This window comes from Onychostruthus taczanowskii, unplaced genomic scaffold (assembly GCF_017590055.1).
Source record: "Onychostruthus taczanowskii isolate IOZ18803 unplaced genomic scaffold, ASM1759005v1 scaffold5, whole genome shotgun sequence".
Lineage (NCBI taxonomy): Eukaryota > Metazoa > Chordata > Aves > Passeriformes > Passeridae > Onychostruthus > Onychostruthus taczanowskii.
In genome coordinates, this window is record NW_024502568.1 from 15900834 (window position 1) to 15925702 (window position 24869).

General features: G+C 42.0%; 1 protein-coding gene across 2 annotated transcripts in view; it reads right to left on the reverse strand.

The window, feature by feature from the left end:
* Positions 1–2322: 2322 nt before the first annotated feature.
* CHST15 (carbohydrate sulfotransferase 15) overlaps positions 2323–24869 on the reverse strand; it is a 44737-nt gene continuing 22190 nt past the window's right edge. For both annotated transcript variants that reach the window (XM_041415917.1, XM_041415919.1), the window contains exons 2-8: positions 20439–21507; positions 19361–19700; positions 15591–15737; positions 10824–10980; positions 7202–7358; positions 4134–4281; positions 2323–2968 (exon numbers count right to left, since the gene is read on the reverse strand). In XM_041415917.1, the coding sequence (XP_041271851.1) occupies positions 2778–2968; positions 4134–4281; positions 7202–7358; positions 10824–10980; positions 15591–15737; positions 19361–19700; positions 20439–20981 (1683 nt within the window). In that variant the 5' untranslated portion in view covers positions 20982–21507 and the 3' untranslated portion in view covers positions 2323–2777. The remainder of the gene's footprint in view (positions 2969–4133; positions 4282–7201; positions 7359–10823; positions 10981–15590; positions 15738–19360; positions 19701–20438; positions 21508–24869) is intronic.

Sequence of the window (24869 nt, forward strand, 5' to 3'; positions counted from 1 at the left end):
GGTGCTTGGCCCAAACACTCAAGGTCTTACAGAAAACACATTTCACATTCCTCTGCAGTAGCGGCGAGAACATTTGGAAACAACCCTTTCCTCAGTGCCTTTGCACTCAGGAAAGCTGCATCTTTGTCTGATTAGTTTTGTTCAGCAGAGATAAGAGCAAAAGCACAGCATGAGACATGGAGTTTCTGAGGTCTTTGCAAGGAGCCACTGCTGTGCTTTGGCACAAGACACCAAAAATGAATTGTCTTGATATTAATTCCAACTTCTTGGCAAGTTGCTCTTTTGGGGATATGGATCATCTCAGTGCTACAGTGATAATAACAATAAAATTGGATTTTTTTCACAGCTAGAATTGTCAGCAGAAAGGTAAAGGGAAGTGGAAGAACTTGGGTGAGCCTTGTCCCATTTTAAGATTTGCTGGCTGGCTGTGGCTGAAGAAGAGGAGTTCTGTCACCCAGCACTGCTACATCATTCGAGGAAATGTTGATTTATTTCATTCTGAGTCACCAGATCAATTTTGTATTTACAGCCTGAGCTAGAGAGTGATATCCTTACCTCCAAAACGACTTCCTGACCAATATTTGCTGCTGTTTGATTCTTAGTCAAGCCACAACCCAACAGCATAAGGCTGCAATGTGTTAAAAGCAGGAGATCCTATTTTGGAGCTCATGGAGGAGATGGAGACATAAAAGCAGCCTCAATGAAGACTACTGGAAGGATCACAGGCACAAATCAGTGTGTGAGCTGTTCAGTGCTCAAGTTAATGAAAAGGACAGATGTATTAATTAGCTTCTAGGGCTGGTAAAATAATACCACTAGATCATGGCTGTAGGTGGCAGACCAGGTTAGGAAACATCTGTATAGAGTTATCCTGACCACACAGTGTTGGTTCCAAATCAAAGCACAGCTGGGTGAACTCTTTGGTGTAAACAAGTCGTTGATTAAATTTTTTACATCTACAAATGGTGGCAAATTAGTCTGATTTTCTGTTTCACAGTCCCATGATACTTTTTATTTGTACTTACTGAAGTAGTCCACTCTCAGCTCTCCAACCATTTTTGGTCTCTGAGCATTTTTGAACTAGAACTAATCTGTTCTGGTTGTCTAGAATACTTCACTAAATTACTTATTTTAGGCTTTTCAAACCCCAGATTGAATCCTTTTTTAAACAGCACATTACCAGTTGGCAAAGAACCTAGGAACAGTCTTCTGTTGCAAAACATCTCACATGTCAGCAATCATATCCCCGTGTGCAATGTGCAGGATCCATCAAGTTTTCAGCATTAATTCTCAGTTTAGAAACACATGAAATGAATAATAGGTCCCCACGGAGGGGGACAGGGAGAAGTTACCTTTAATAAATGTACTTGTGAATCTGTCAATAAAACTGCATTGTGGTTGAAAGGACACATGAAGCCAATCAGAGAGGATTCTCTGGGGTTTTGATAGCTGTCAGTTGGACAGGAGCTTCCTTTGACCCACTAAACACACATTCAGGAGGAATAGTTTAGCCCATGAGAGGAAATGATCAACAGGTAGCATTTGTATTTGTCTCTTAAAAAATCCCTTACTTAGGTGGGACTTCCACCAGAAGAAGGCTGCAGATTGTAGCTGACAGTGACCTAACCAGCTGTGTTTGAAATTAAAGATTTAATTGCTGCACATCCATAGAAAAATCTGATCTTTTTTTGTCAAATAAAGACTTTCAGGTAGTCCAAAGTTTCTCCATAACTTTCAAAATGTTGGGGTTTTTTTCCTCAAGTCTGCATATCTCAACTTCTTTAACTAACTATAGACATTTTTCCTGAAGAGAGAAATACATGACCGAATTCTTCAGGTAACACATCCTATCTGTAAGGTACTGAGAATCCTTCTTATTTACGATTTTAATAGCAAAATTTCATATACTTTTAAAATGTGTATTCCCTCACAATGGAGAATAGATTACAGAATTTAACACAAATATCCATAAAACTGTTCATGGCCAGGAATGGACTTTTAAATAAAAGTTGCTTCCTGTGAAAATGTGTGAGTGATATGAATAAATTATACATATTCATACTTACATGAACAAAATACGTAAGGCAATGAATTTGTATGCTAAACACCAAACTGGCCTGTTTAGGTTTCAGCCATCCATTCTCACCTGGATTATAAAATTTTCTTTTACAAGAACTGTGGCCAGGAAAGTCCATTTATCTTGAAGATATAAATGAGACTTGGAAATTAAATGAGTGCACTTCATCTTTCTTTCAGAATTAAGGAAACACACTCAGTGTTAGTGCAGACCATTTCTAAACAGGCTGACAAAAAGAAACAGAATTTTAGGTTGAATTCAATTAAAAATTTTAATGACTAAATGACATTGATTGCTTGGAAAAAAAATGAGTGAATAACATATATTGAAAATGAGAGATTATAAGTGTAATTGTAGGAAACTGATGCTGACTCTGTGTTGCAGCATCTCAGAGAAGGTTCCACTTCAACACCCCTGTGGAAGAGTGTCAGACATCATTGTCCTAATGCTTGTCCACTCCTTTGCTGGGGTGAAAGAAGTTGCAATAAACTGATTAAAGCAAGATGCTTTCCTTTCTCCCAAGGAAAATGTGGTAGAGCTGTTGAGATGTGTGCTGGCTGAAGGTGAGACTCTCACTCAGCTCATCCATCGGCTGCTCTTTGGAATGGGAAAAAAAATGTAAAGTATCCACGCACAAAAATAGAATTTAAAAAAATAAAAACTCCTTTAAGCACTGTAGTCATGGCAAGAAATTTACACATTATGTCCTCTTCCATAAAAAAGCATCATCAAAAAGAACTTGTGCCAGTTTTGTATTAAAAGGCCTATAGAAATCTCTTAAAATTGCCTTGGTGGTTGGCAGCATTGGGCCCAGGCTTCTGTCTTCAGGTCTTCGGGTGTTGGATGCAGGACTCTTGGTAATCAGAGCTTCTTGTTTCTCACTCAGAGGTCCTGTGGAAACAGAGAATATTATCTTCAAAAATTTTCCCCAAAAATGCCCATCCTAAAGAAATCTAATGACTAAATCAGAAGGTTTTCCATGGGGAGAAAAATGTAATTTTTGTTAGCAGCCACAGTGTTTCAGAATATTGAATACAGGCTTAGATCAGTAAAATAAATCACTACTGGTAAATATGGAAATAATACATGTTCCACTCCTATTAATTAATCATCTCTATAAAAAGCAGCATAAATCACTCTAGGAGGAAAACACCTGTTTTCAGAAAAAAAAAACCTGTGATTGAAGACAACTTCCCCTCCATTCTGGAACTGCAGGTATTTTATGCTGCTGTTTCATTTCGTGGTGTGAGTTGACTAATACCCCACAGAAACCACAAAAGCTTCACTCAGCACTCAGGAAAGCCCTGGTTTGTTTATTTTGGAGGCTGGCAGTGGGACCAAAGTGGACACAGGTGTAGTGACATCCCACTTTGGGAATAAATGTGCATCAGCAAGATAAAAACCTAGGGAGTTTTCCAGCACAAACCACATTCAGGAAGCAGATGCCAAGCTTTTCATCTGTTCAGCCTGCTACATCCAAGCTTTCTCATCATCTAGACCAATCCTTGGACCAGACAGACAATTTTCCAGCCACATTTTCATTCTCTTGCTACTGTCAAATCAACATTGGGCAACGTTTTGTCTGCCGGCGTTTCTTCCGAGGATTAGCAACAGATGTCTCAATCAACACAGCAAAAACACAATTTCCCCCTTCTCCTCGGCTACAGACACAACCTTTCATCATGCTCAGATTTAGGTTCTGGGCTGGTAGCACTTCAGTTTGTTAAAATTGTGGAGGATAACTTTGCATCTCCGTAAGCCCATGGCAAACAAGCCCTGAGTGCCTTCAGAAGCAGGGCTGGCTTCTGTGTGGGAAGATAAATCCCTGCATTCTGAGTGGTCTGGATGTTTTTTTTCCTTTATAAACTCTTACTAAAATCTTCTAACACTGGGCATTTGAGAATTTAAGTTTGCTTGACTGCAGGCAATGAGATGAATGTATCCTTCATGCCAAATTCCTCTGCTTCTCTTTTTGTCCCTTAATAAAGCAAAACTAACCTAAAAGGAGAAGGATAATAATGATTTTGCACACTTAAACCAGGCAGCAAGCACCTACCCAGATCCAGGAACTGGAACACCATGTGCATGGTGTACCTCATGTTTGATGCATGATCCTCCAGGCGAAGAACAAGGATCTGATCTTTGTTAAAAACTGTCAGCCAGTCCAGGAGATACACAACATAGAGCCCGACCTGTAACCTCACCTGTAATTACAAAAAAAACCCAAATTAGTTCACCTTACAACACTACTAGCTGTAAAAAAACAACACCCACCTCTGTCATCTGGGGCAAAAAAAAAAAATCCCCAAAATGTGCTTTTAAGGAATGACAGAAAGACAGTATGTGAATATTTTTCCATCTTCCTCTCGTTTTCTGAACAGCTTAAAGAAATCTTTGCAAACAGCTTTTCTGCTGGTGAGAGATGTCATTTTACCAAGCTGCAGCAGCCACAGGTGTGTGTAAAAGTGCTGCACAGACACAATTTTCTGTAGAAGGATGCTCAGCCACCTCACATCCGAGCTCTCTGTGCTTGGAGCCTTCGTGGAGGCATTGAGGGCTCTCAGCCTGCAGATGAACAGTGAGTCAAGGGAAGATGCTCAGTCCTGCCCCTTCTCCAGACCCTAAGGCTGTTTATTTCAGTTTGATTGCACCTTGGGGAAATAGTTTAGGGGTGGGCTTGGCAGTGCTGCATTAAAATTTAGACTCAGTGACCTTACAGGTCTTTTCCAACATAAATGGTTCTATGATTTTCAGCTGCAGCAGGTCACACTGCCATGAGCAGGACAAAGACTCTGCCTCGCTGTCAGGTGTTAGATTTGGGTGCACTTTGCTGCATCCTCTGATTGCAATAATTAGGCTGAGATCTCAGCTGCAGCAGCACTGATGGTGCCTTGTCTGAGTACCCAGAGAGTCAGACCAGAGAGGGGAAAAGGCAGATTTTCAGCCTCTCCTCCCCTTATCTCTGTTTTTCTTCCCTCCTCAATTTTACATAACAAGTTGAAACATAAAAAGAATAGCCTTGGTGTTCTTAAAAAGTCCAGCCTCCAACTGTGCTTATAAATATTTTTCTAAATCCCTTCAGGCTCAGAGGAAAGGAACATGAATCCCAAGTCATAAGCATCTTTCATAAAAGAGACTTAGCATCTTCAGCTCGCATTACCACAGAGCCCATCAAGTCAGACAACAGCTCCTTTCACTCCTGACACTGCCCCATGACCTACAATGATACCTAAATTCCCCTAAAAAAAAGCCTTATTTTGAATTATTGCTGTATTGTTATTATCCTGTGTGATTCTGATGTGTGTCTTTGGCTGTTTATAACATAAGTCTCCATATTTATCAGATTTCTTTATAGATGTGCTACACCAGAATCTGGAACCTCTTATTTGATGAAGACACCAAGCTAAGATGGGATCATTCTGGCAGGGCAGCACCCCAGCCCTCAGTCAGCGCCACATTCCACTCAGCACTGGGGCAAACTTGTGGTTTAATGTTTCTTTTCTTACTCCAGGCTCTTGTGAATAGTTTCTCCATCTTCCTTGTGTGCTCCTTCAGGTGCTGGCAGGACACAACTAGGATCACCCCGCTCACTGTGCCTTTCTCTGGGTAATGTTCTTTCCACTAATTCCAGGTGCCAAACACCCCTTTCTTCCCTCTTAGCATCCAGCAGCAGCCAGGATGCCTAGGACACCTCTCTGGTTTCAGAAACACATTAACAAATAGCAAACCCCTTCTTTTCCTGGCACAGTCACAGAATTAGCAGCCTAATGAGCTCAGCAGGGACAGCAATCCTCACTTTCTCAATGCGCAGCAAACCACGAGCACAACAGATTTAGCAACTTGGCTGGAGAAGAAGCTAAAAAAGGCCACTGAGGAGCACAGTTGGCATGTGGGTTTTATTACAAGCACCTGCTTGTGGCTCTATGGAAGGAAAGAGGCCTCCTCTGCTCATTTCCAAAAGCATCTTCTTCAAGAGGGCTGTTAAAGAGGACAACAAATGGGAGATGTGCACCCTGAAGAGGAACATAAGAGGAAAATCTTTCCTTCTGGTTCTCTCTCTGCCTTTCTCTGCCACACTGGAAGGAATACATTTGTGCAAGCAGATGGCTGGAAAATTCTGTGATGCTGCCCAGCAGCAACTGGTGTGTGAGAAAGCCCTGGGGGCTACAGTCAGGGATGAGCAGCTCCAGCCTACCTGGTAAGTGAGAGCAGTGTCCTGTCTGCTCTGCTGCTGCAGGACCCCAGCCCATGGGATACACTCTGGTACTGTTATTTTGTCCAGAGGAAGAGGCAATAACTTCACCCCACAGGCAAAGGAGGGAACTATTCCCTCCAAATCCTTTACAGCCTGAGCAAATAAAAGAGGATTGAATGGCAAACTGGCCAGATGAGATACTTCCAGTCCATCTCTTCTGTATTATTCTCTGCCCTCGAGCAAAATCTGAAGTCAGTTCTATGCTAAAATTGAGAATTTTGGAATTGTAAGCCTGTAATACTTATCCATTCCCCTGCCAGCAGTTTTTGTGTTTTCTTGTACAATTTTCTGGCATGCACAATTAAAAAAAAAAAAAAAAAAAAAAAAAGATTTTATCTCGTTATTGGTAGCCTTTTCTTACAAAGGAACATATAATTTATTCTGATTTTGAGGCAATTTGGTACTGCAAAGATCTTTGCCAGAACTACTTTTTTGGAGACATCTGCAAAAAGCTTGCACATTAAATTGTAATCTTCACTAAATGTGCTCTCCATGCACTTGCACAATAGGAAAGCTGTGTTATCCCTGTTGGCATTCAGCAGGGAACAGGCTGAGGAGACAGCTGGGCCCCCACACCATCTTTTACATGTCTACATATATATTTATACCCTCCACTTTACAAATGAAGAGGGAGAAAGTTTTGATTGCTCACTGCTTCCTTGCATGGGATTTTGTTGTCTTAACAACCCTTCCACCAGGCTGTCCAGCTGGACAGTGCCCAGGCAGAAAGGGACCTGGAGGCACTGGTGACAGCAGGCTGGACACGAGCCAGCAGTGTGCCCTGGTGGCCGAGAAGGCCAAAGGCTCCTGGCCTGGATCAGGAATGGGGTGGCAGCAGCAAGGAGCCAAAAGTGCCTGGAAATACGTACTGGCATGGCGTTGTTGAGGGTGTTGTTGTAGACACAGGCTCGCAGGGAGAAATCCAGCACACAGCCCTCAAACAGCTGCAGGGATTCCGCCACCTTCTCGTGGAAATCCTCCGCGGATTTGTTGGCGCTGGCGAAGTACAGATAATCAGAGTACAACCTGTCAGGGGAAAACATGGCAGTGAGGGGATGAGGGGATGGAAGAACAAGATTTGGCAATTCCAATCAGCTACAGGAATCCAGGGGAAGGGAACGTGTGTGTAACCGTCCCACCCACAGCCTGTCACCCAGTGACATTTTTTTCATTAATTTTAATGAGTTTTAGCTCACAGAAAAACCCTCTCCAGGGGATTTTCAACAGCATCCCCACTTTCAAGGCCTGCATCCCTGGAGACCTGACCCTAGAAATCATATGAGCCAATATTTTCTCCTGAAGGCAAAATTTAGACTTTAAATTCATGTTCTCTGTGAACAGAGCTGGTCTCAGCTGATGTTGCTGCCCTTCTACACCTGGTGTTCCATGGTCAGGAACAGTCCTTGTCTCTAAAGATTAAAGCTGATTTTAGAAACTTTAACTTTAGGTGGGTTAGAAAGAGTATCTCTTATATTACTACCAAGCTGGCTACAGTCATGACTAAAAAAGAGTCCAGATTTCCCATTCCTTTCACAGGAAGCCTCACCTCCAATCTTCCATTGACTTTCCATCAAAAAACTTCCAATTTACAGCAGTCTACCTGTTGAATTTATATATATTTTTTTTTAAGATGAAGCAGGAGTTTCTCTAAGTTACAAAGCATTATCCCCTCATTGCACACTTTTAGCACAAGTTGTACATTTACTTAAAATCCCTTTAAAAAGATAATGTAAATTCAAATTCCTTTGCAGGTGATGCAGTGAAACAACCCAAAACCTACACGCAAGAAAAATATCAATTTTAGCATTAAGCCCTGAAACCTTGATTAGGCTTTTGCAAGACAAACATGTTTTAAAGAGACAACGGAAATTATCAGACATGATAAATATTAGATCTGCTGAACATGGTATTTTAACTTCCATTCATAATTAGGCTTAGAATGACCAGAACCACAACAATACCACAGGATTTTGAAAACAATTTTGTATCACTTGAGGAATCACTTCCCCAGGTGTGTTTACAGCACAGATTAGATGCCTCCACAACACTCTTCTCTTGATAAAATTCCAGAAATCTTACATATTTTTCTTCCTCTTCCAAAAAAGCACAGGTGTTTAAGAAATAAAAACACCAATCTATTTAAGTCTCACTTATTACTGCAGTAACCTTTTGAATTGCACTCAGTTTATTTATCCTTTAACTTGCCTACATTTCTGTGGGTGCTTAAAAACACCTCATTTGGAAAGTTTAGGCCTTAATCCAACAAAGCACTTAAGCACAGGAATAGCCCCTCAGCACTCATTATTTATGTCAGTGTTTTGCAAGAATAGAATTTTAATTCCCATGTGAAACAAATGAAGACTCTCTGTTCATTATAAAAGAAAGAAGAAAGAGAGAAGCTGAAGGACCAGGCCAGCTGAGTTCACCTAAATTAGACACACAACAGCATCTCCTGCTTGCAGGAAATGTGGATATCAGGACCCAGCTTGTCCCAGGAATGGTGGGACTGAGTGGTGAAAGGCTTCTTCCCAGGAAAAATCAGCCAGCAGGCATCAGGTACAGTATGGGCCAGGCTGAAGTGTCACTATAGAGGTTTAATATGACTGCTTGGTGTTTCTTACCATCCACCAACAGAAATGCATCATTTTTCAGACTCATTGGCATCTTATGAAAAACTACGTTCTTGGAGACATGTTCTCCCTCTGCAGGGCAGTTGAGGTTTGCTTTCCATTTTTCTTTTTCTTTTTTTTTCCCATCTGTTTTTAATTCTGAGGACATCTGCCTTTGCTGATTAGGATTTCAGCTGTTCTAGCTACTTGAAGTCCTTCCCTTCAACCTCTGTCCATTCCAATGAAATAATGACACCAGTTGACAAAACCATCTCAAAAAAATATGTCATTCAAATATTCCCAGCTGGGGCTAGCCCAGACTTTGTGAAGGTTAGATCAGAGCCCATCCCAGCCCCCTGCCCTCCTGGCTGCTCCAAGGAACTTGTCCCACTGCCTGTCACCACCAGTGGATGCCTGGGCTGTCCCTTCTGCTTTTGCTCCTGCAGCTCCAATGAGCCATCAGGAATGCAGACGAACAAAAGGGAACCAATTTGTCATAAACACAGTCAAGGAGATGAAGCTGACTTTTTCTGTGACCCCTGCTAAAGCTGGCAAAGAGCTACACCTCCACGACAGAGGGTGGTTAAGGCAATCAGGGAGTTTGTCACTAATTTACATGAGGAAGCTACTTCAGCCACTCTCTTGCATAAAATTACCATCTGTTAACTCCTGGGGTCAGGAGACACTGTTGATGTGGAGAGCTGCATTTCCTGCCACAGGAGCTGGGAAGCATCTCCCAGCCCTGCTCCCACCACAGCCAAGTCCTGCCAGCAGGGAAGCTCCTTGGGGAGCACCACTCCAGCTCTGGAAGCTGCTGGGCACGGGGTACGGGCTGCCTGCACACACAGCACGGGTCTGCTCTTCTCCCAGAGCCACCAGAGCCTGCTCCTCACCATCATCTTCATCCCCACCATCATCTGCATCCCCTCCATCACCTGCATCCCCCACCATCATCTTCATCCCCACCATCACCTGCATCCCATTCCTTCCTTCCCTGAGTTTTTCTGGTGCTTTGCCCTTGAGCACTGACCCTGCCACAAGTATTCTGAATATCCCCATGGAGCTACAGTGAGAAGGAGTTCACCCCCCGCCTCAGTCTGATCCTTGTGGACTCTGCCTCCATCCCCCCCACCCTTCCCATCACCCTCATCATTATTATCCTGCTTCAGAGGACACAGTGGGAAGGAATTGCCAGAAATTTGGAGGAACACTGGAGAGAAAAAGTGAAATGCAAGTGGAAAGCTGGACATTCCTGACTCTCCACAGCCATTTAAACCAGCCCATACCTTGGGAAAAGCCAAGCCCTTTACCTGCAAACGAAGGAAGACCAAGGATGAACTCCTGTAGCTGTTGGCTGTGCAAGGTACAAATGCCCAGTGAAACTTTACATGACTGTCTCACCAAGCATGTGAAAGAGTATTAAAAAATTGTATCGTTTTCTGACTCCCGAGCTACTTAATCATTCTTAATCATTATTATTTAATCGGTTTGAACTGCAAACCCCATGAAAACATAGATTTCACTACTTAAATGAAATTAAACATTTCCCAGGACTACTTCTGCTGAGATCTGGAGACGCAGTGCCCGCCTAGTCTAAAGAGCCCTGCTGAGAACCAGGCCATATTAGCTCAGGCAATGGCATTAGACTGCATTTGGAAACCTAAAAATTATTTTTTTCAGAGTAGCTCAGGAGTCCAGGCATGGCACTCATGGCATTCACACTCACATGCTTCTCTTTAAAAGATTATCACTGTTACCTGTGCCAAAATACACAGAATAAAAACCCTTCTTATCACAACCAAGTAGCTCTCAAACACCACGTGAATATTTACTTGCATCCAACAGAGTGAGAGCTAAAAAATATTATTATTTTCATGCTCACCTTTCAACAGGGTCCCTCAGCATGATGATAAGTTTGGCATTTGGTTGGAAGGCATGGATAAAATCCTGGATTAGGAAGGGAGGTTCTCCTTCAGTACTGTTGTCATAGAAGAAAATCCAAGCGTTGTTGTCCCACATTGTCGAGGCACTGGCCTCCCCTGGAAATGAAAAGCATCTCTGCTGGTAACTCATTCCATTCTTCATGCTGGAGTGCAAACTGGCTGAATTTTTAAGTGCTATAAGGCAGATCAAAATTGACTCCAGGAATTTCAATACATCTTAGTTCCTGCAGACTGCTCTGGCTGAAGCTCCCAGAGCTGCAGCAATCCCACTGCCCTGTGCCTTTGGGAATGCAGGGATGCTTAAGGCAGGTTTTATGAAATTCCACCTGAAATGTTGCTCTCCATGACCACACTGCTTCCTGCTGGTGGCTAACACATGCAAATAGATTTAATTTGGGCTGGAATGGACTGCTAAAGGTTTCAGCATATTTTCCAGTGAGGAATCATGGAATCACAGAATGATCTGGGCTGGAAGGGACCTTAAAGATCATCTTGTTCCCATCCCCTCCACTAGACCAGGTGGCTCCAAATTCCATCCAACCTTCAGGAGGCAAGAGTTTGTCCCTGCTGAAGCCTTGCAATGCTCTTTGTAACACCCACAGGTTGGTCTTAATGCTCCCAATCTCAGAGAAGCAGCTTGCTAGCAAACTGTAAAATTTCCCACAGAAAAATGTGGAAAGCACCACCCCTGCTGATCAACAGTGTGGAAAACATAATCAGGAGAATCAGTAAGCATATAAGAAAAATTTAAAAAGTAGCTGAGATGTGTCATTAAGGCTTGAAATATTATTTTTTATAAAATTATTCATGTAAAACAAGTCAATTATTTATTAATAGATAAAGGGTTTATAGAATAAATAGCACACTTTGGTAAAATACCAGATTCTGGTATCTTTAGTGTCTGAAGAAGCTCCTCATAATGCAATGCTACAGGGAGAAATATATTCAGTAAAAATCTCTGCCAGAGTGAGGTGTATGATGGTTCAGCTGCTAAATAAATTATCTGATATGTTGTTTTGAATTTTGTAACCTTCTCTGTCTTTTTAAGTAATCCTGGCATTTATGTGGCACAGTACTGTTCAATAAAACATGCACAGAAGCTTTTTGGGGACTTACACTCTCTGACAGTCTAATGAAAGCTAACTCTTGCTAATGAGGATTTTCAAATCAAAGGGAAGGAGATTAAAAAAATAATAACGTTGTAGGCTTATAGACTGGTACATTATTTCCCTATTTTTTCCTTCCTTCCTCTGCTGGGAAAGCCCAATAAAGATTTAAAGAGACGGACAGAACACAACATGAGAAAGGTTCTGGCTCAAAACTTCAGCTGAACATAATGTGATTCATTAATAAAGTCTGGGAGTTGTTAGAAAACACATTAATCTTCTGTCACGTTCACTTTGCCTCTTTTCAGGAGGAGGAGATCAGGTCCATTGGCTATAGCTGGGTGTCCACAACAGCTCCACTCTTCCATTCTAAATTAATTAGCCAAAGCACTGCCTAATCACCAGCGGGCTTCCACTTGTCAATTAAAACTCAATTAGCCCAGCTCCCACGCTGGGTGAGGCAGAAACACAAAGGATTAAACAGAGGGCAGGAGCTGAGACAGCCCTGCCACAGAAACCTCTCCTGAGCCACCAGGACGTGGGGAAAGGCAGAGGGAACGAGCACCTGCAGGCAGGGATTTGCTGGAGAGGCACTCCAGGGATGGGGGTGACCTTGGGAAGTCCCTGCTCCATCCCCCTGACAGGCACAGCCTGAAACAGCTCCCTCAAAGATGTTTGCCTCAATCATGGCAAGGTAATTAAAGTCTGTGACCCACCGAGCCACCTGTTCCTCTCTGGGCTAGATCTGATCATCCTGCACAGCTCTCTGCTCTGCTCCCTGATCACCCTGGATGCTCTGCAGGATTTATCCCAATCAGGGTAGCCAAACCTGCAGACACCTCCCTGCACTGCTGCAGTGTGAACTACAAAAAAACCCCAGTGCATTTACACAGAAATGGGCAGATTCTCCTCATCAGAGCCCACATTCCACAGAAACTGTGAATTCCACCACCCCAAATCTGCAGGCAGGGCACAAGTCAGGGGAAATCCCGTAATCATGAAGGATGCAGAAGACCTCCAAGATTGTCAGGTCCAATCCAAGATCACAGGCACGAAACCAAATCATGCTAAAGCATTAACAGGGCTCAAGGTGCTGCCCCAGCCCTGCAAAACCTGGGCTCAAGAGGGTAAATCTTCCCACAAGATGTCACAAATATAATGAGGGGAAAAAAATATATAAGAAAATATAATAATCATTCTGGTCCCTGCTGACTTTTATAATTGTAATTTCCTGAAGCAGGTACCTTCCCACAAGATGACTGTAATGAATTTAATGAAGGGGAAAAATATATATTAAAAAATATAATAAACATTCTGGTCCCTGCTGACTTTTATAATTGTAATTTCCTGAAGCAGGTAAAACAAAATTTTTTTCTGACCATTTGACAGTGTTTGGTTTTGGTTTATAATACAGGTTTAATACCTGCAAAGAGAACAATCAATTTTCTGAAGCAGGCAAACAAAAATTTTTCTGACAATTTAACAGTGTTTGGTTTTGGTTTATAATACAGGTTTAATACCTGCAAAGAGAACAAGCCATACTAAACATGAGATAAATTAATCACCAACAATTAATTGTGTTTAATTACACTGGTACAACTGAATTGTTTTTTTTCTTATGGACTTAAAGATCATATAAATTATTAAACTGCCTAAAGAATGGTGCATAACCGTCTCATTCAGTCATTAATGGATTAATATCATATTGTGTTTTCACAAGTCATTCCTCTGAATTCATCTTATTAATGATTCCACATAAAAAAATCCTATTCAGAATGCCTCGGGCTGGATCAGCCCTCTCCTCTGGGGTTCATCTCTAAAAAGATATTAGGGTTTTTTTTGGAAAATGCAGTTATTACCCACTAGTAATATTCTTTGGTTTAATATCCAAAGAAGCCTAACTTTTCAAAATAATATACCATGATGAACTACTGAAATATTTACAGTTTTAATTTGATTTTTCTTTACAGTCATCTGAAATAGGAAAAGGAAGATTATGAGAAAACCTGATATTCATACAGATTCATTTGAGGCTAGATGGCTTTGTTTTGTTTTTTACTAAGGTCATAAAAGACTGCCTTAATGAGTATAATCATTCAAGACTTTTCCTGTAAACTTAATAAGAAAACCCAGCAGAACCTTAATGAAACAAGAAATGAGACTACAGGAAAAAGAAACACAAAGTGAACCCTACAAAAAGCTGCAACAGGAGGTGGGTAATCAAAGATGTACGTTGCCAATTAGATTAGTGAATTTAATTAGTATAAGCACTTCACCCATCAAAGGACAGCAGATATTATTATGAGTAGCAGGAAAATCTGCAGATGTCCTTGATGGCAACATTTCTTAAGAACCCCATCTTGCAAATGTTGCTCAGTGTTGCAGTGTTTAATAAAGTGAATGATGGACTAACATGGAATGGAGGCTGGGGAAGTACTGAAGAAATGTGATTCAGGCAAGGCTCTGGTTTAACCAACCTAAGGCATCATCACCATCTCAACCAGCCAGCAAAAATTAGGTTAAAATTTTAGGTTATAATGAGATCAAAACCTCAATAATTCTGAGGGCAGGCAGTAAAATCTTGTCTCTATTTTCTGTAGAATTGTGACTTCAAGCCTATTTGAAAAGTCTCTTTTTGACAGGGAACTGTCACTTGCACAACTACTTTTTGCATGGAATGTGTCTGGATTCCCTGTGAAGTAAGACTGGTAAAATTCCCATCCCCTCAGTTTTCTGGTTTTAGCAGACAGCAAAAGCAGAATTTAGAAGTTTGTGATATTCCTCATGGGCACTGTAAATCAGGACACTGTGGGCCAGAGTGGATGAGCCCAGTGGATTGACCACTGTGAGTCACAGAAAGCAATCCAAGAATCCCTCCCTAGAGCCCAGTGCTCACCATGGACTTCCACAAAGTACAATAAAACAGCACTTCTAGACCATTCTTAGTGGTAATTAGGTAATTTAATACCAACTAATTATATCAATTTCTTCTTGCTGGAGCTTAAGAGCCACTGGGAGCTTTTGCTACCACATCTCCCAGCAGCTCCAGGATTTCTGCAGCATCCAGTGTGTGTCATACCAGCACAGTTACTGATTTACTGATTTACCCCAGACATTGCTCCAGCATTTGGAAGTGAAGCCACAATCCCAGCACTACAGGCAATCCCCTCATAATTGTGCTTAAAGTGGATGTGGCACTTGGGGACATGAGTTAGTGGTGACCTTGGAAGTGCTGGGGGAATGGATGGGCGTGATGATCTTAGAGGGCTTTTCCAACATTAATGGTTCTGTGAAAACAAAATGAAAACTGTGTTTGAACAAGTCACCAAGGTCATTCTCATTCTTGGAAAAAAACCCACATTAATTAAATGCTGATGCTCATCAGATATACAGCACTTGCTCAGGAATTTTCTGAAGATAATCACAGCTTCTTAACAAAGAAAGAAGGAAAAGAAAGCCAAGAGCTTCCAGGCACAGCAGAGAAGAGCAACACCAGGGGCTCTGTGCTGAGAACCAGCCACAAAATCCCCCTCTGGTGCCTCAGCTCTGAGCACTGCCAATGTGGAGCTACAGAGAATTTTGGGGAAGTTTTTGCCCTACCAATGATGATGTTGTTCCTCTTGCCACGCTCCTTCACTGCATCACTCTGCAGCACACTCTGGATCTGATGTGCTGCCAGGTCAAACAGATCCAGGTAATCTTCCACTGGGTAGCGGTCGTGAAATCCATCCCTCAGCCTGATGATTCCTGGAAAAACAGCCAAAAAGAGAGAATTAAAATCAGCAATTATGACAACAACAGGGCAAGACTAACCACTGGTGCAAACCAAGGTGGTTGGCCCCGAGCCAGCCAACATCAGCACGAGATCAGACTGACCAAGTGCAACCCTCAGATAAAAGTGCCAATAATGAAGTGGCTGAGATCTGAGATACTGAATGATTACACCATAAATTCACAGGGATAGGAAATATTTTAAGTGCTCTGTTTTGTAGTCCCTGCATGAATGAGCTTGGATTTATCTTCTTCTAAATTTAGCTTTTGGAAGGAATACAGAAGATAAGATTCTACTTTCATTTGCACCCATGTAAATTGCTGTAATATTGGACTCCCACTAGATTTACTGTTTTGAGATTGAGCACAGGCTCTGATGCCAAATATGCAAATCAACACACACTGGGAAATCATTCATGGGTTTTTTCCTTTCACAGGTATGCAAATAAAGCTCCACGGTAGTATCTTGTTTTTCTCCTCTCCTTCCCTACACTCCAGGGTGCGTTCACTATCACCTTCCCCCTGCGTTTCTCAGCATCTTAAGCTGCATCCTGTGATTTTTATACTCCTTTTCCCACTCCTGTTTCCAAATCTAGTCTCACTTCTCCATTTGCTGTACATGCTCCCCACACAGGACTTCTCATCTCTCCCTTTCTTGTTCCCACAAGGCCAATAATTATCAATTATGTGAGAGGAAAGCTCAGCAAGGGAGTTCTTTTGTCCATTGCCTCTGATTTTCCCCTTCAGGAAAGTGGGATTTAATGAGGGTAGAAGAAAGTTCAACAGCATATTTTGACTTGTTTTGAGGGGGGGAAAAAGTGCTACAGACAGCCTTGGTTTGTTGCCACCCCACTCCTGGGAACAGAAACAGTGGCAAGGAGCCAGGAGAGAGAGACAGTCAAGCTGAGATAAAGTCCTGTGGAGCATCAACCCTCCCAGCAGAAGGGGAAAGGAGTGATTTGCGAAATGGGGCCTCCCCAGAGGGCTGTTTAACTTCAGCTGAAATTAGTCAGTCTCATAAAAATCCACTGAATCAGAGGATGCCATTGAACAAAGAGACTTTCTTGTTCAGCTTAAGTGTTAGAAACCAAACCAGTTAATAGCCAGGAGCATAGGAGTCATAGCCACTTGCATAGTTTCACTTGTGAGTGTGTTTGTCATATCCTCTGTTTTTATTTTCTTAATTTTTAAATAGTAACCATTAGGTAATGTACTTTAAAGGCAGAATTAAAGGACTGAGCCACCAGGAATAAACTTGATCTTTCATTCTCAGTGGCAGACAGCTGAGATGATCAGAAGGTCATCTCTAAAGATCCCTCTCCCATGAGACCACGAGCTTTGCAATGTTTGCTCATTCTCCAGCTTTACAAAACAACTTCAAAAAAACTGGATTATGCAAAGAATGTTCTCTTCAAGGATCAGCACTTGGTCCCCAGTGGCTGACCACAAGACTCTGCAAGTGGAAGGCTTGTGAACGCCAGCACAGAGATAGGAATTCACCCTTGTTCTCAACTTAGATGCACTCCAGCCTGATTTTTTACATTCTTCTGCCTGTTTGGTAGGTCAGGTTCAGAGCTTTAGTGAGCCCAGTCTTGCTGAAGTGAGGCTGGGTGCATTACCTCCTCCAAAATTCATTCCTAACATTTATGTTGAGGTTCATGTAAGTGGAGGTGTAAAACATTTTAGTTTAAGGTATCCGTTGGGTTCAGCCTTTCCTGCCAGCACTACCTTGGAACACAAAATCCTCCACAGATTTTGCTAACAGTCCCTTGTTTCCGTCACTTTATCTGAAGACGAGAAAAAGTTGTGGCTGCCCCTGGATCCCTGGCAGTGTCCAAGGCCAGGTTGGACACTGGGGCTTGGAGCAGCCTGGGACAGTGGAAGGTGTCCCTGCCCATGGCAGGGGTGGCACTGGATGGGCTTAAAGGTCCCTTCCAACCCCAACTGTTCCATAATTCCCATGTTTTGTCTTCAGTCAGCTGCTGACTGTGATGAACAAGTCCCTTTTCATGGGTCTTCAAAAAGCACCACGATGCTTCTCTTTTCTTGACCTGGTTTCATTCCTCAATTCACACTGGTGCCTCCAGCATTTCTCAAACAGGACTAAGTTATCTCAAAAGCAAAGCTGCATTTTCATCACATGGCTTTACATCTTAGTTTACCAAAAAAGTATTTAGAAAATGTCCAAAGTATTTAGTTTGGCAACTTTCTTATGGAATTTGCAAAGGGAGAAAACTGAAAATTTAACAGCAAAATCATGAAATCCCATCTCTGTGGCTGTGAGCACCTCACCAAGCAGCAAGGAACAAAACCCTGTCTGCAGGAGCTCAAAGGTTCTTCTGGGATCCAGGGCACAGAGAAACAAGAGGGAAATGACAAGACCACATGTAGCAGAAATAAAGAATTTGAAGTAGCACTGCTGGTGTCCCAATGCCTCAGAAAGTACCCTTTCTTGCCTTTAGCCACAGAAATGCATCATTTTCCCACTCCAAGTAAGGTTAGAAAAGCACCAAAAGAAAGTAGTGATCAAAGTCCTCATCTCCACCCCAGTGCCAGTTTTTCCTATTCCAAAGTCTGTGTCTGCCATAAAGCAACAGCAAATGAGAAACGGAAATTAATATGTCACCAAAATAAGTAGAATCTTCCTCTTGGAAACAGTAAAACAACTGAAAAGTCTTTGATACCAAAGTCATACAAAGTGAGGGCAAGCCAGAACTTAACAGCCAGACCCAAGAAGAGGAAAATCCAGTGCCTGGGTGGAATATAGAGGGCAGAACACCCATCCACATCTAGAGGGGAGTAGTTAGGAAATTCAAATGGGTCTTCTGCAGCTCATCTAATCTCTAACCACAAGACTGACCTTCCTCAGCATCCAGAGAGAAAGAAGGAGAAAAACACTTCAGATGGATGAAATTCTGTGCTCAGCCCCACTGCCCTGAGACACCCTTTGGAGGTGCAATCATGAGGGCTGGATGCCTTTTGCTCCAGTTGGCCACAACCCCAGCTCATCAAGTCTGCCTTCAGAGATGGAAATAATGATCTCATCCAGAAAAAGGATCAAAAATACGTGCAGGGCCCTCAGTGTGAGAGAGATTCCTCATGCAGAGCATCTCTACTGATCAGTGTTGCCCAGAGCTGTGGCACTAATGAAGCTCCTGCCACAGTTGTATTTATTGAACCATAAGGACTGAAATTTTAAATAGTGACCCATCATTTATTGATGTAAGAAAGGCTTTACAGAATTTTGCAGTACAAAACTATCACTGCTCCTCTTCAACTCCCCCATGACAACCTAACAGTTTCTCTTCTTGCCTTTATAAATTCATAAGGTTCATTTTATGTAGGTTTTGTTTTCCCTTAGATTTTCCAAACCGCTGCAAATAAAACCAAGTGAAATGTGCATTTTCTCAAGAGGCTTAACCCAAAACACCATTGAACAAAAGCAGGTTGAGCGTCCACCACCTGGATTTCTCAAAGCCACCAATTCCAGCGGCTTCTAGGCAAGCCAACACGCAGCAAATCTATAAACTTCATCCCAAATACTTACAAAATTTTAAGGGAGACAACTTGCCTGGCTAGCAAAGGACATTTTGACTCACCAAAGCGTTTCCTGGTCCACCAGTGGGGCTCCTTGATGGCCGAGAAGCGCACGTCGGGGTGCAGCCGGAGGCGGTCGTACAAGTCCGTGGTGCCACACTTGGGCTGCCCGATGATGTAGAAGTGCGGCAGGCAGCGCAGGCGGTAGTGCTTGTCCTTGTAGTGGTACAAGTGGTTCCAAAATACCTTCCTGAGGTAATCAAAAATGATCCGAAAGCGCTTGGAGTACAGTGCGTAGGAGTTGGTGGCGTAGGGATCCGTGGTTGTGTTCCCCCGGTACTCTTCGTACCAACAAGGGTTCTTGCTGTTTGGAAGGAATTTGTTAGGAATTACCGAAAACATCTGCAACATAAAGAACAACAATTTCAGTCAAGGCAGCAAGCAATCGACTTTTCTTACTTAGCACTTACTTTTCTTAGCACAGTGACAGAACAGAAACACTACCTGAGTATTTGTACTACAAAGTTGACCCATTCATTGCTTCTGATGGCACCACAACCAAATCCTGAGCAACCCACTGGGCTGGGAGACAAGTATTTAGAAATCCTTTTATTTTAAGGCCAGAAAGAGCCTCAATAATCGCCCCAACTCCTCTGCAATCCCAGGAACTGATTTTTAAAGTCAAACACCTAATACTCAAATCAAATTACCTTCCAGTTTTTAACTCTGAACTACAAGGTTTGCAATGATTTTCAGGAAGGCACCCTGGCAAGCAGTTATTAGAAAGGCTCTTTTCTTATTTATCATTTCAGGTGACAGGTAAACGTAAGTCACAATGATTTTGCATGAGAGAAGGTAAAAGTTCAGTGACGTTGTACAGCTACCAGAAGACTGCCTGATTTTTTGCTTCAGGTGTCAAGACCATTTATAGAACCCATCCATCCTGCCTGTGACTCAGAGGGATGTGATCTACAATATCAGCTTCTCAGCTGCTGTGAATTGGGAGGCTCTAGATGGTGTAAATCACTGCATGAACATCCAAGCAGTTGCACTTTTTTATGTCTAGGCAAAAGATTGATCCACAAGCCTTGAAATAAGGACGTAAAAAGCAGTTTAAGACACGCCTCAGTTCATACTTACATGTGGCTCTTGCTTCCTCAGCTCTTCTAAATCAGGGCGCTGCCTCGTTATAAACTCTATCTTTGAAGTAATGGTGTCAATAATTAATTTAATGCTTGGATAATCCTTTACATATGAAATATTCATTTTTGAAGGCTGGTAATAGTCTTTCATGTCACTAAGGCTTTCATTGTCCATTAAGCTGGGATTGCTAGCAAAAGCTCCATAATGGAAGGGAGATGGGATCAGCAGCAGGCCATGCTTGGCTCCAGTCAGTATGTAGGACACCATCACCAGAGTCATTATGATCAACCCAAACATCAAACTGCAGAGCTTCCCCTTCCTCAGGCAGAAAAACCCATTCCAGCTCTCACAGTGATCAGTCCTCACTTCCAGAACCGCGAGCCACTTCATCTGCTTGCTGTCGGTGTACAAAGGGATTTTACTTTCTCCTCTGCACACAGGACACTTCTGGTTATTGTGATCAGGTCCACGGCATCTGAAACACTGTCTGTGCAAGTCATTTGGTAATAAATGTATGCAGCAATTAATGCAATACCTCATATTACTACTGTTAAACTCCTACATTAATGAGCCAAGCACAGCCATAAAAATGTTTCTGAAGCATATGAGTCATCTTCTGCAAGTCTGAAATTATTTCGTTCCTGGAGTGGTTCTACAACTACTCAGCAATGCAAAAGGACAGGTTCGAAACAGAATAAAAAGTGACATGTGTCACAGAAAGAAAAGGAAGCCCCAACCACCACCAACACACAAAAATAAATGTACTCTGGATGTGGTTCCCAAGAATTTGGCTCAGTAAGAGGAATGTAGCGAAGTAAGGATCAGCTACAAAACTGGCTCAAGTTTTTCCCATTGAACAAAATGAGAAGGAAAAAAAATTGTTACGTAGTGTGAAAATATGCAAAAAACAAAAATAACTCATTTTCCTCTGCTTTATGCTGGAATAGGCAAATATGGCTAGAAATTTCCAGGTTCTCTTAAAACAAGCAGGTTCTAAACCGCACTGCTGCTGCTGCTGGAAGCTTCATCTTCCCAGAGGTGGCTCCAAAGAGATTCATTGTCCAACCTAGAGAAAAAAACCCAGATATTTATACACACCCAGGCATCATATCCACACCATCCACAGCCATAGCAAAGCACAACCTACCACCAGTCATTTCAGATTTCTATTTGAAAGATGCCTGCCGTTTGCCAAGTCTGTTAATTACAGCACTCAGGATATTAAACCCAGGGAACATTTGGCTCCAGGTTCACAGCGAGCTGCCCCTGATTTTCCATCACCCATCTGCTCACATCAATGACTGGTTGCTACTACAGGTAACACTACACGACTCACTAACCCACCCAACAGATCTTAATCTGCTTTTGAAATATGGGAGCATTTCTGGACAGTATCCAGGGACACAGGGTTAAATAATTACACTCTATCTGCTCCTGAGGACCTTAAATGAACAGTCCTGAAGTGGGGTAAGACCCTGTTTGAGGCAGGGATAAAGTAACAATCCCCTTTCAAACATGGGAGATAAAAAGCCAAACCAAAAAAAAAAATCAAAAGCCACAAGTAAAACATTCAGCAAAGTGAAGGGATTAAAACACAGACACAAGGGAAAGGCTAATGACAGCATCTCAGGTTTCTGGACCAAATGATGGGTCCTCTTATTACTCACTAAATCATAGAAGTATAATCATTACTATTATGAGTCCCACCATTTGACTGTTTTGCCTTTAGCTCTATCAACACCTATTTTTAATGCTTAAGCAACACTGCTATAATTCTAGATAATAACTCCTGGTTCATTCCTACAAAAGTGTCCTGATCAAATGGGGCACTCACTTCAGATCCCACATTTATCATCATCCTTCTGGCTGCATTTTTGTATGAGACAAAAGTGCTTTTGTAAAAGTTATTTGTATTCTGATGTTTCTCCCACTGAACACTGTCACATACTGGAGGATTTCTGCAATCAGAACAAGTAGGCTGTGTCTCAGGGACTCAAGAATAATTAGATAAATATTGAACAAAAGTATTTGCAAAACACTTTCCTTCCACCCAAAAAAGTTCATTTCCTTGATGAGTTTACTCTCTAAGCCAGATGAGGCAGACAGAAATCACAGCATAATCATTACTGACTATATTTAAACCAAAGGGAAAGAAATCAGTGCAAGACTTCTCAAAGAGACCAGGCTTAAAAACTTCTCCAAAGGAGCAGTTATGATGACTTTGACAGAAGTTTGAAAAACTAGAGACATTAAATCAGATTAATATGGCTCATTTTAAACCTAGAAAGTTTATGATTTCTTATGTGTAAAATATCCCCCCAGTAAACGTCCAAAAGAAAAAGAGGAACTATGGAAAGGAGCCAAGGTTGAAAAGACCTTGATGGTGATGGTTGTCCAACCACCACCAATGGTGGTGAGAAGGGGAACAAGAAAGGGAAGTCCTGACATGAAGTGAGAAGCTTCCACTTCCCAAGTAAATACTTCAGGCAGAAATAAGACCCTGATCAAACATTTTCAGAGAGGAAGCAAAGGGGGCCAGAGACAGAGGCAGATTCAGGCAGCATCCACATCCAACAGAGGAAGTCATGAAAACAAAGATAGCTCAAGAGAAAAAAAAAGTAAAAAAAAACAGGGACGGAGATGAGGGCCTTCATCACAAAAGATGAAACAGGAAGGTGAAAAAAGCCCCTCTGAAAAAAGAAGCATGAAGAACAGGCTAGAGGTTAAAGCAGTAGTTGGGAAAGATCTGGTAACCAAAACCCACCCTACAGCATCTCTTCAATTACATTTATCATGTTGTACACATTTGTTTTTATGAAATCCTTCTACCCTGAACTCCTCTTCTTTGACATCCATCTCAGTACCCTCTCAGACCTCTGCTCTCCAGCTCCTTGCTGTTTATTTTCATAGACCAATTCCTATGCACTGGCTATTTAAAATAAAGAAAAAATGCAATTTATCCTCCAGTCCTCTTCTAACAGGGATCTGCAACCTGCTCAGTGACACTGGTTGAACAGATTTATCTGAGATAACCTTATGGGATCAATTCCAGGTTTGTGTATTTGACATCAATTCTCAATTTTTTAAAAAGAGCAATCAGAAATACATTAATGAATTCAGACCACAGGACCTTAGAAAAACCACATAACCTTCTCTGTCCTATGTCCATTTGTGTGTTAAAAAATGGACTGGAATTTATTGAACCCTTCCCAGCTGCAGACACCTCTCATTAAAATCTGCTACAAATATTACAAAGCCAAGGAAAAAGCATGTTAACTACATCTTTGGCAGGTGAAGAAAATTGTTTATCAGGAAGCTGATACAAGGGGGAAAAAAAACAGAAATAGGTTTAGGCTACAGTAAAACTGAGATATTAATCAGACCAGTCATGAAGGGAAACTTAAAGTTCCACAAGCAACCATAACTCTGCCAGCTCATGCACAAGCACTGCACCAGGCTGCTTAATTAGCTGATCAGTTTGATGACCTATCACAGGACAATGACAGATCACTCAGCTAATAGAATACACACACTGATCTCTTTTTTTTTTAATAACTGCTAGTTGCCAACACACCATTTTACATGATTTTTCACTGTCAAGCTTCATGAAATAAAAAAGTTGAATTGTAATAAACACATAAAAGGATATAATTCCCTAGTGCCACTCCCTTCTCTTTCCCAAGCAGTTATTGGTAGAAGTTCATTCCCTAAGATTTTACCATGGCAAGAAGGATCACCAGAAGGGCAGGCTCTTCCCCTAGCCCTCACTTCCCTCATTCACCCCATGAAATCAAGACATCCTCAGTGCCCTGTTTTTGCTCCTTCCATCCAACATCCCCAGCAGCCACAGCCACCAGCACATGTCACCTCTTTGTATTCCACTCCTGAGAGCAGAAGGATGTGGATTGCAGGCAGAGGGAAGGTTATGAGGCTTGAGCTGGTAATAAACCATGTGTGTCTCCTTATATTTTAGCTGCAAAGCTGCTGGCTGTTCACTGGCAGAAAATTACTCTCTTTACACAACAAGCAGTGTCTTTGTATATTGAATAATGTAGCATGTAATTTCCCCTTGTTGAAGGGAAGGGTGAATTATTTATGATCACGTCTATACTGCATTTGTCTGCTGTACATTAATGCGTGCCAGCCCTAACCACAGAGCAGAAATCAACAGCAACCTTTGCAAGCTCCTTGGCCAAAAGCAGCCCTCCACATAAAAATCAGGATCTCTGGGAGTAGCCCGAGGAGGAAACATGGATACACAAGATGACACACAGCGGAATGGGGGGAAGAAAGGAAAAGCTCTCCTAGATTTCAATATATTCCCACTGAAGCCAGGGGGGACTTTGCTCCAAACTCAGGCTCAAGCTAACAAAGGTATTTATGTGCAACAGAACTTAATAGCAAACAGGTGAGACTTTTTAGTGGCAG